This window comes from Zonotrichia albicollis, chromosome 6 (genome assembly GCF_047830755.1).
Source record: "Zonotrichia albicollis isolate bZonAlb1 chromosome 6, bZonAlb1.hap1, whole genome shotgun sequence".
Lineage (NCBI taxonomy): Eukaryota > Metazoa > Chordata > Aves > Passeriformes > Passerellidae > Zonotrichia > Zonotrichia albicollis.
This window is the reverse complement of record NC_133824.1, coordinates 28,297,403-28,309,662: the sequence shown is the minus strand read 5'-3', so window position 1 is coordinate 28,309,662 and position 12,260 is coordinate 28,297,403. Positions and strand designations below refer to the sequence as shown.

The window sequence follows — 12,260 nt, the reverse complement described above, 5'->3', positions numbered from 1 at the left end:
GTTGAAATGAGATGATCTTTTAGGTCCCTTCCAACCCAAACTGTTCCTTGTGTCTGTGAAATGCTCTCAAGGGAGGAACTACAACAGAGGGAATATGGGTATTGCAAGTAAAAAAAAAGCAGGCTCAATGTTAATACCTGCAAAATAGATATTATTTCAGGTTTAAAACCAAAGGAGGCTTTAGAACCCTCTGACGATTGATGATTAGACTGGTCAAGAAGAGCCTGAGGAGATGGCAATGCAATTGCTGTAAGAATTAGGGACAGAATATAGAATGACGGAGCATTAAAGCGCAGCAAGGTACTCTATTTATGCCAGAAGACCCATGACAAGGCCACAGCTTCTGCTACACTAAAGCTGATTAATGCTTTTCAGGTTTCATGAATCAAACTCATTTCATTTCCTTTGCTACAAGTAAGCCAAATAGCAAAAGATCTCCATAGGAACTGTAGCTGCAGTACTCAAAGAAAAGGAACACAAGACAAAATTTCCCCAAGTAATTCAAACAGATCTACAAATTGAATGCAGCATGTGCTAGCTGATAAACAGGTATTTCACAAGACTGATTCCAAATGCAGGGAGTTTCTTTTATAGTTATGGTCACCCAAGATCATCTTACCACTGCATTTTGTTGCAATATGTTGTACAGTTAGAGCTGATAACATAGCTGCCAAATCCAGTTCATTTCCATAACTCAAAAAAGAAAAAGCACAGAGGGAGGAATACATTTGACAGAATGACTAAGACAAAACTACCTAGAAGAAAAACTGCATGCAACAGACATCAGAAAAGCAGTATATCAATTTTTCAAGGTAGAGTGACATAGACGGGTTCGCGGAACATTTTGGACACAGTCTATAAGTGCATAATTTTAAAAAGAAAAGACATACCAGCTGTATTGATTACCTTTAAGAAAATACACTGATGATAGATTTGCAAGATCAATAACTGTTCCATAATTACTAGTCTCTTGTTGTACCTTTATTGATAATTTCATACCAAATCAGTGCAAAAATCAAATTATGATCGGAGTTGAGAGACCATATGAGAGTACAGTTAAATTACACATGTGCTCTGCTTTCACTTATATTAAGCAACCGCCTTCCTACAACTAAGATGTTATTTTTAAGAACTCCTCAAAAAGGCAGTTAGCAACCATACCAAGCGTTTTATTCATTTAAGGGGGAAAAAAGAATGAAAAAGTCTTACTTTTTGTATCCAGCTGAGCACGGTACTTGTCAAATCCCTTGAGTCGAACTCGCTCTCCCAAGAGCTGAAGAAACTCCTCAAAGGCTGGACCTGCTGATTCATTGTTGTACATTTCCTCTTCTGTGCTTTGTCCAGCTTTGCAGTACATGATACCCACCTTAAGCTGGTAACTTAACTGCAAAAGGAAAAAGATAAAAATTTTATGTGTATACCAAGTGATAAAGCAACTTATTTTCATAATCCATAATTCACAAATGAAAAAATACCTAATATTCAGTCTAATTTCAAAAGTTAGTCTAGTTCCAAATACTCCCATTGTTTTCTACTGTAACTGCCTCAATGATGGCAGATTTAATCTGAAGATGTCAAAATGCTTTCTGAAGTGAAACAAACATAAATGTTGCTTATTTCCAGGAGGACACCACCACAGCTTGCAAATGAATGTCCAGCACTGAGCCACATGGGAAGCATTGGCTGAGAAATGCCAGGAACTTGGCACTCACTGACTGCTACCATGGCTGCCATCCTATGCTAAGCCTTCCATGCAGAAGGGTAGGGCACATCATGTGCCTGCTTCTTAAACAAGTGACCAAATGAAGTCTCTCTCATTTCAAAGAGAAATTACTCACCTGTTAGCACATTCATCTGTTTGCAACGATGAAACACTCCATGGCATTCAGTTGGCCCTCCCTGATTTAAATAGGATGATAATAACAAAAAAACCAGCTAAATTGAAAAATGCTGGTCATACCTTGAAGGTACTATTTACTAGCATAGATCTTCAAATACACTTGTGCTTTTCATTTCCATTTTCCCTCTAATTTGGTAGTTGATGTTCCTAATATAGCAGAAGCTAAAGATGTAAATAAAATAAAGTAATTTTTTACCCAACTGTAATTGTGATTCCTCAAAGCAAATTGTTTCTACCAATTCCAAATTGATACACACACACACACAAAAAGGAGCACACTGGCATCATTTACATCTGGACTACAGATAGACAAGTCACAGAAGGGAAGAAAGCAGCATCCACAGCCATTTATGGCTGTCTCCAAAACCAATTTCACAGGCAGGAACTCTGACTGAAGGAGCACAAGGGAGAGCCTTGGATTTTGTGCATGTAATTCATCCAACAGAAATGCATCCTTATTGTCCAGTAAATAATCTTTCCTCCCACACATGAATTTTTGCAGAGGCTCTATATCAAATAAACACTAACCACATATGCCAGAATGAAATTGTAAGAAAATCTATCACAACTGGTATGCGATTCACAAGTTTGGACTACAGATTAGTGGGAAGTGAAAACAGTTATTTGCAAATGCACTGGGAGCAAAGTTATCTAAATATACTGTAATTTGCTCTCAGCAGATTCTATCCCAAGCCATGAGGCAAAGGATTTTGAACTTGCTAGGATGATGTGGACACATAATGAAACTGAAATTCACTAATTTTTACCTATTATATTTATGGTGGGATAATTTAAAGGCACTCAGAAGGGGTCCTAGCCTGTTTCTAAAGAAAGCAAATTTTAAAATTTAAAAACTCAGGATATTGCTGCTTTACTGTACTCCTCCTTTACTACCAAGGATGAATGATGATGGGGATTAACGTATTAGCAGCAGGAAAACAAGGAGGGGAAATGAAGAGTAAGGATAACCTGGCTTGTTTACTCCTGCTGAAGAAGTCATTATATAAGTCACAGTTCTAGGCTGCTTTTTCTTTTCCCCACTGCAGAATATCCCTTATTTTATCAGCTGACACACTGACTCACGCCTTCTAAACATGTCCAAATTCCTTATGACAAAACTCAAGTACAGCACAAAATCATGAACTGGTTTGGGTTGGAAGAGATCTTAAGGATCATCCAGTTCCTAAAGTCCTGACACGGGCAGCAGGGACACTTTCTACTAGACCAGGTCTGGTCTACTACACCAGACTTCCTCAAATTCACATCCAACTTGACTTCTAAGACTTTGAGGGATGGGACATGCCCAGCTTGGCAATCTGCTCCAGTGCCTCCTGCTGACACGTGGTGAGGGAGGAAGGCTGGTGAGAGATGGCACTGCTGCCATTCCTGCCAAACAACTGCCATCACTTTCCATACCATCAGTGGCAGGTCCTGTCTTGGACCATTCAGGCATCTGCTGCTCAGATGGGCCTTCTCCAGTCCCACAGAAACAGGATGGATGCAAGTGCTTAACGCAACCACAACACGTTAGCTGTACTGCAAACTACAATACCTTCTAGTAATTTCACTTAAAGCAGTTAGGGCAAAGAAAATTATTCTCATGAAGCACACTTGCACTATTTAAGCTTCAGCTTCAGGTGAAGGAAGTATTTTCAAGGGCATAAATATAAATGGGATCTGCAGCACCAATGAGCAAGCAAACAACCGTGCTTTATTGCTTTGAAAATGTCAACTAAACAAGGACTATGCAAAGAGCAGGATATGCCTTCTAGCTGTGTTCTTAGATTTGCTAATTTTTGGGGGGAAAAAAGTTTCCTTAAGGACAACACAAGTTGGCATTTCTGGATCAAAAAGAGCAGATCTGGAGAACAGCATACAGTCCCCATTATTAAACCTTCTGATAAACCTAGTCCTTAGAAGTGTATTAACTACAAGAAAAAGCTAAAAAAGAAGTTGAAGCATGAATTCTGTTGTGGTAAAACTGCCAAAGTAACATTTTCATTTTAATAATCTGAAAGTATTTACATATTTATATACACGGGAAAAGTGCACTTTAAGTATTTATCTAGCACCCAGTAAAGACAGCAGAAAGTATAGCTTGGATTTAATCAGTCAGCAAGTTTCTATTATGAAGCAGGAATTATATTAAGAACCAAGTGACATTTCACAGTATTTGTGTGAATGAGGAATTGCCATAAAGATTTATTTCAACTGAAATAAATCAGTAATTGCCCTAATATTAAAATTTTTAAATCATATTTGGAAGCAAACTTAGAGTAACCTACCATGAGCTCTGCACTCATGACAAAGATTAGTAGAAGGTGATTAGCAAAGAAGGCAGTGTAGCCCTAGGAAATGACTGGATTGCTGTTTAACACAGAACTATTCAAATGAATGCATTTTAATAAATCCAATAAAAGAACAGCTAGGTGACAAGCAGTGTGGACCATATGTATGAACAGCAGATGTTACCACTCTAGCAATCTAAGAGGAAGTAAGGAACGAGCAACTTTCACAGACACCAAGAGTACAAAACTAGGGCAAGAAAAATATTCCCATTCTAGCACTGAATGACATATGCAGATATTGAAAGAGCAGAAGAGACAGAGCTCAGCCATAAGAGTGATATGAAATGCAGAGAAAATATGTTGCAGTGAAAGACTTGAAAAGTGCAATCTGTTTAGTTTATCATAAACAAGACCAACAGACGATATAATCACTGCATACAAAAACCTTTGCTGGAAAAAAAAATCTCACACCAAAATGACTTTTAAAAATGTAGCAGGGAAAAATATCAGAAGTCTTAAAGCTGAAGGCAGATAAATTTAAATAAAGAAGTGTAAATTCTTAAACATGAAAACAAGCAACTGCTTTAAGACCTCACTCAAATATAAAAAAAGACATCTTATTCTAATGAAAACCAATGTGTACGCATTTGGCTCAGTGAAGGGACTCCTGCGTGAAATTTAGCGGCTAAGTCAGGCTAAAGGTGACTTTATAGTCTTAACTCTTAAATTTACAAAACATTTTATGTGCTATATCAAACAGGCACCTGCTCATGCTGTAATGAAACAGTGTGGCACTCAGCAAGAAGAAGTGATCAACATTCTGTGCACTTAATTAGTAGAGCAGCTGCTACCCAATTTTTGTTAGCTTAGAATTGTAAAAATGCAGCTTCTAATTAGTACAGAGTGTACTTATCTTTTTTGCTAGAAGTGTCAAACTGTTTCATTACCACAAAAACAAAATACTTTGATGCACATAATAAAAATTCAACTATCACTTGCCCTTAATGATTTTCAAAAGTTTAAGTATTAGAAAGCCATACTATAGGAGCTTAATAACATACAGGATATGAACTAAGGATAATTTAACCTCACAGTTTTCTTAGATGTCATAAAATCATAGAGTGGTTTGGGTTGGAAGGGGACCTTAAAGATCATCCAGCTCCAATCTCCCTGCCATGGGCAGGGACATCTCTCACTAGACCGAGATACTCAGAGCCTTGAGTACATCCAACCTGGCCTTGAACAACTCCAGTAATGGGGCACCCACAGCTTCTTCGGGCAACCTGTTCCAGCTCTCACCACCCTCACAGCAAAGAACATCCTCTCAATACCTACTCTAAACCTACTCTCTTTCAGTTTTTAGTTATTTCCCCTTGTCCTGTCACTCTGTGCCCTTGTAAAAAGTCCCTCTCCCTCTTTCTTACAGGCTTCCTTTAGGTACTGGAAGGCCACAATCAGGTCACCCCAAGCCTTCTCTTACAGGGTGAACAATCCCAGTGCTCTCGGCCTTTCCTCACAGTAGAGGTGCTCTGTCCCTCTAATCATCTTGGTGGCCTCCTCTGGACTCATTCCAACAGGCCCTTGTCCCTCCTGTGCTGGCCCTCAGAGCTGATGCAGCCCTGCAGGTGGGGTCTCAGCAGAGCAGAGCAGAGGGGCAGAATCCAGGTGCAGGACCAATCCCCTCTGCTCATCCAGAGCACCCACGCTGCTCTGGATGCAGACCAGGACACGTTTGGCTCTCTGGGCTGGCAGTGCCCATGGTGCCTCATGTCCAGCCTCTCAGCCAGCAGCACTAGTCCCTCTGGGCAGGGCTGCTCTCAATCTGTTCAGTCTCCAGCCTGTGAGAGAGGTGCCAGAGGTGCAGAATCCAGGTGCAGGACCTTGCCCTTGGTCATCATAAATCTACTGAGATTCCCATGGGGCCACTTGCAGAGCTTGTCCACATCCCTCTGAGTAGCATCCCATCATTCAAGCATGGCAACTGCACCACTCAGCTTCCTAATTAGATTGAGTGCACCCTCAGCAATGTCATTAATGAAGATAATAAATCCCACTATGCACCTGAGATACAGCACTTGTCCCTGATGTCCACTGTTACTATCAGCCATTGACCATTACCCTTTGGATGTGACCATCCAACCAATTCCTTATCCATCTAACAGTCCACTCATCAAATCCATCTTTCTCCAATTCATAGAGAAGGATGTAGTGGGGGACCATGTGCAAGGCTTTACAGAAGTCTAGAAGAACAATATCCATAACCTCTCCCTTGTCCACTGATGTAATTACTCCATCTTGGAAGGCCACTGGGTTGGTCAGGCAGGATTTGCCCTTGCTGAAGCTGTGCTGGCTGTCTCAAACCCACCTCCCAGTCCTCCATGTGCCTTAGCAGAGCTTCTAGGAGGAACTGTTCCATGACCTTCCCAGGCACAGAGGGGAGGCTGACAGGGTGATGACTCCCAGGGAACCTTCCTTTCTACCCTTTTTAAACATGGGTACATGTTTCTTTCAGTTTCCTGGGATTTCCCCTGACTTCTGTCACTTCTCAAATGCCATGGAGAGTGGCTTGGCAACTCCGTAAGCCAATTCCCTGAGGACTCTGGGATGCATCCCATTAATCCAAATCCCATTACCTACGTTCAGTTCATCAGGTGGCCCTGAACATAATCTCTGCAGTGAGAGGGACCCAGTCCCCAGCCTGGGTCCACACACTCAAGAGGCATGGGAAGAGAGGTTGCCAGTGAGGACTGAGGCATGCACACAGCTATAAAATGTCACTACTGAAGTTTATAACCATAAAATTCACTTGAGTCATGGACTTCCATTTTTCTAAGTCAAAGCTGTAGTGCTGTCCCATCTTTAAAACACAAGGAGACTATCACCTCATTGAAATTTATTCATATGAAGAAAGCCTTAGAATATTTTGCTATGTAGTTTGTTCCAGGGGAAAGAAAAAAAGAACACCAACAAACAAAACAAGACAGGCAGCACCCTGGTCATGGTTTAGCCAATGCAGTATTACAGTGAAACATTTAGCACCATGAGAGACTTCTCTTCTTAGTACAAGAGCAATAATAAAAACAGAACTCCCTCCTTCCCACAGTCTTTGAAAAACTACGCTCTACTCTCTTTTAAAGGAAATTTAAATTTACAACTGCCATAACATTAATCTAAAACTTTAGGCTACCCAGAGAAATGAACTTGATTTCATACATCCCAAATATTCTGCAAAAGTTGGGGGAAATAAATAAAATATAACTCTCCCTACAGATGACAAGTTTTACTTTAAATGAGAGATTTCAACAGACTTACTCTAATCATATAAACCTAAAAGACCATTTTGCAACTCATGGCAATAATTTGACAGAGTAAGATCCTTTGTTTAATTCTGTAACTCTGCACTTACCCCTTGCTCATCAAGCTTCATGAGCTGTTCTGTGACTTTTGGGGTGTTGAAGGCCAGCCTTAGACAATGGATATTCAGCTCTGGAACCACATACTCCAGCACTTCTTTTAGGGGAAGTCCCCTGGCTGTGCAATGCTTTGCAGTAGAAGGGATAGCATCTTCCAGCACGGAGCCTCTTAATGTCATGAGCTGTGCATACAAAGGAAAAACAGCCCATATACTGAGTTATGCACTGAGATTGACCAGCATTAGCAGCGCAACCAGACATAGTATTTTTCCAATTCTCAGTAGAGATCAAGGACATTAAGGAATTTCTGTTAGCATGAGACCAACATTGATACACAAAAATTCCACTCACTGGTAACAGTAATCAGAGTATTTAATATAATTAATCAGATTTAAGTTTTACAGGAAACTACTACTGGGAAAAATCAGTATTACTACAGTATTTTTATACTATAGAGCATTTAAAAGTAAAAAGTACATTTCTCAGGTCTACCCACTACCATACATAAAAGTGAAGAAGGCAATTTCCCTCCTCTTGGCTTGCTTCTAGCTAATATATTAGCTAGAAACTTATCTTCTGTAAGTTTCTGAAAATTTATCCAAAACAACCTTCAGCATTTCCTCTGTACTGGATGTTATGGAATAACTCACATACATTCTCTGCCAGATAAACATGTAGCATGATTCTCTCAGGAGGTTCCCAGATTGTACAGAAATCTATTACCAATGCTGAAAAGCACACACACCCCACATACTGGACCTGGTTTTGCCTTCTCACTCCTAGTTTCTTTCACTATCCCCCTGGACTGCTTACCTCACTGGTTCTGAATATGATCCGGTAGTTGTACTGAGGTCCATTTTCTTTGATTTCCTCAGGCTTCTCTCTTCTTATACTCACAGCTACTGGACCCAAGTTCTCATCTGCCCCAAAATAGTTCCAGTGTTCTTGTATATAAGAGAAAAAAAAAAATAGAAGTCCGTCTTACTTCTTACACTTCAGCTATATTTCCATGCTTGATTGTTACACTGGAAATAAAGTGCCAGCTCCATGAAGCCAATAAGAGCATGTCTTCAAGTGGTACCAGGATGTCATTCTTGTGCTTCACTTCTCTTGTGAGCTCCAATTATAGCTACAAAAAGGCTGAAATTCAACATGGCATATCTGCTTAAATAGGCTCAAGACAGGATACACCTCTTGCATCAGCTTTTATATTGCCATCTGTTTAGTTCATGTTGAACTAAATAAGCACTACCAATTTCCCCCCTTAAAAACAAAGAGAAGGAAGCTAAATGCACCAAAGTGGGAAACTCAAAAACCTATGTTAAAATAGAAATGTCAAACAACTGTACTTAGCAAATGATGTAAATTATTTTTTTTTGTTTGACTGCTTTTTGCTTTTTCCACACGTTACTCAGTTATAAAATGGGAAAAACTGATGAAGCTGAAAAAGAAGTTAAAGGCTTGTTCACAGTAAAAATATCAAATTATAGCACCACAGAAAAATAAAGCACAAGAATAAAATTACTAGCATAAATACTGAACAGTGAAGTATGCAACAACCCTTAAAGTGCTGAGAGTTCAGTTGAAAAGCAGTCCAGTGGGGAAGCCAGCAGAGAGGAGAATACAAGAGTGGTAAAGTCACTCACTAGCTGAACACCAGATTCTTTGAAACACATTTTTACATTTGTTTAACTATAGACATGTAAAGCCAAGCTTTACATGAAAAAAAGTTAGAAAAGCACATTTACAAAAATCAAAGCTCAACAATTTTAGAGACTGATGTTGAAGGCTCTTCTGTAGAAGTTTTTGAGCATTACAAACTATCTTGACAGAGGTATATCACCATTAATGCAGCAACATATAAACAAAGCTGCAAATATCTTAAGTGACTCTTGAATTTAGACATATATTCCCTAAAAGAAAAGGTAAGAGAAAAGTAGAAAAATTGGAGTCAAGCATTGTGCAAGAAAAGTAAGCACCATGTAATCAGTCTCCATAAGCTGCATATAGGAATGATTTTATACATACACAAAAATAGAAAGTTATTACCACCTGAAAATACAGCAATTCAAAGAAATGTGAAATTCAGTGATATAAAGAAATGATGTAACTGCCCTAGCAGGAAATGTAACCATATTGCCTTTACTACATATAGATTACTTGTCATTCTTAAAACAACAATTTTAAGTAAGAACTTCAGGAGCAGTCCAATATGAGCTATTCTACTACAGAAAGAAAATGTAAAGTATTTTAACATCATCAAGAACTGCATCTTTAAAGATAATAAAAACAGATATTGAAATACACTCTCATCTCAAATGAATGGCAATCATTTTTCCAATTAATAATACAGTTAAAAAATTAGGAGCCTCATTTTTTACTCTAATTCTTTTAAAACTTATAGTTACTGGTTCTTACAAAATCTCCCTCCAACATACTAAGTGCTTTCACACAGCTGTTCAGCACTTTAAGCGCTTGGGGGATCTAGTCAAGTCCCCAGTGTCTGGTATTTTATTATCCTTCGCTCAGGGTCTTCTGTTTAAATTTCAGAGCATGCAAGACAGCATTAGAGACATGCTTGCAGCACTAAAGACTTGCTTTCTACCAAATTCGTCTGCCAGTTATTAAAAGCCAATACTTTAAACAAAGGTAATTAAAATTCAAAATTCTTTCAGTATGTCTTGGAATATTCTGTAAATACTGTCATTTAACTTTGGGTGGCTGACCTGTGAGTGGGAAAATTAGTAACAAATTAGATTATCTATATAACTCTAATTACATTTTCATACTAGTCCACAAATATGAGGCCTGTAAATGCCAGAGATGATCTGTTGTTCAAAATTTCAAACTATCTTACTAGCACCATAGCCTCTCCTCCTCCTGCATTACCTGGTTTGGTTTTTCGTCAGGATGTTTATAGCTCACCAAACAGTTTATGGCAGACAAGGTCAATGTAGAAGCAGCACAGTCTTGGAGAAAGTTAGACTAATTTTTGAATCAGTATATTATGCAGCTTCCAAAACCTGAGGTAACTTGGACTTCTCCACACTAAACTACTTAGTGACTTAAAAACAGTGATGTGACTTTGCTTTTATGATTGAAAAGCTTAAAGAAAAAAGATATGGAGGTCATGCATACTAGAAGGGTCCAAACAATTCATTAGTTTAGTGTATTGACAGTCACACAGATGGTAAAACTTGTGTTCTCTGCAATCACTCTAGCCTGCAATTCAGATAGAAAATTTTCTCAGGAGAAATTATTCTACATCTTGAAAACATATTTAGGGAGGGTGGCAAGAGGAATGTTTGAAACTGCATACACATACAAAATACATACACAATTCTGTATCATTTGATTAAGCTTTTTAATTAGCTCCTATTGCTTTGGGAAAATGCATGAAGTAGTGTGGAACTCCACACTTCTCTGCTAAGAGGAAATGTCTTCTACTCTCTTTTCCTTCAGTCTGTACTGGGCAGTCTCTTTCTTGCTCACCTTTGCACATCCTTTGCCCTCTACTCTCTATTTACTACTGGGTTGTTCCTTCTTTATCTTCATTCTTCCTCCTCCCCTAAACCCCATATCTGTATTCATTCTGCAAGCTACAATATATATCCCTGTACCTGACTGCTTTTCCTTCTGGTACACTTTCTTGTACTTCCACCTGATTTTCCCTTAAAATTTGAATCTCCTTACATCCAAAAAATTTCTCTCTCCAGTGCAGGAAAAGCAGCAGCAGGATAAAAGTGCAAAAAGTTTAATATGCAGTGTAAAGGGAGCTAATTAGTTGTTTAATTGGGAAAATAAGGGCTATGTCACAATTATAATTCAGGAACTTGATGTCAAACATGAATACCATAGAAGACAGCTTATTTCTCCACACCACACAGAAGCTAATTGGAAACAACATTTCTCAAGCTTGACATTTAATCTAAACAACTGTTGAAAAATCATTTAATTAAGAGACAATCAGGACAACTAGCAGCAGCCATAAATTAACTTATAAATCCATACTGAAAAAAAAAATTGATTTGATTGTAGCTGGTCAATAAAAAAAGATACATACTTTTAAAAATAGTTAAATATCTATCATATAAGTTAAAAGATACTTTCTGTGGAAGAACCAAAGGTAAAATACTTATTTTCTTGGCAGATATTTATGAGTTTCCTCTGCAATGGAAATCCAAGTAAATGCACTTTATTTTAACTGAAAAAGTTCTTTTGTGCTTTCATCGTATTTCCCTTTAGATATCATGTCCAAATGATATTCTGTGTAATTGGACTAGAAATAAAAACCCCATACATTTCTCTTCTGAATGAAACTCACAGCAAGTATTTTCCTCTAATCCTAGCTCAGCATTAACAGTACTGGAAAACCCTGCCCAGTACTTCTCGGAGACAAAAGGGCAGGCAGCATTCTGGGGGCTCTGCAAGTCCAGCCACATACTTGAAAGGCACCAACTCTTGGATAGAATATGCAGCAATTAAAAGCATTAGGGAAAAGGGTATTTTTACTGGCTGACAACAGTTAAAGGAAAGCCAACCAACAGCTCATTTGTTATAAAACCAGTTCGGGAAACTATTTACTTCCCAGTCAAGTCTTTCATTCTAAGCCAGTAACTAACATTTGTCCTAAATGGCAACATTAGCAACTACTGCATG

The 12,260-nt window shown here is 38.6% G+C and overlaps 1 protein-coding gene across 5 annotated transcripts in view; it reads right to left on the bottom strand.

Moving 5' to 3' along the window:
* The window catches only part of SIPA1L1 (signal induced proliferation associated 1 like 1), a 201,066-nt gene that overhangs the window by 52,740 nt on the left and 136,066 nt on the right, over window positions 1-12,260 (bottom strand). For all 5 annotated transcript variants that reach the window (XM_026793734.2, XM_026793741.2, XM_026793739.2 and 2 more), the window contains 3 exons: window positions 8,415-8,545; window positions 7,595-7,783; window positions 1,210-1,384 (listed from right to left, as the gene is read on the bottom strand). In XM_026793734.2, the coding sequence (XP_026649535.1) occupies window positions 1,210-1,384; window positions 7,595-7,783; window positions 8,415-8,545 (495 nt within the window). The remainder of the gene's footprint in view (window positions 1-1,209; window positions 1,385-7,594; window positions 7,784-8,414; window positions 8,546-12,260) is intronic.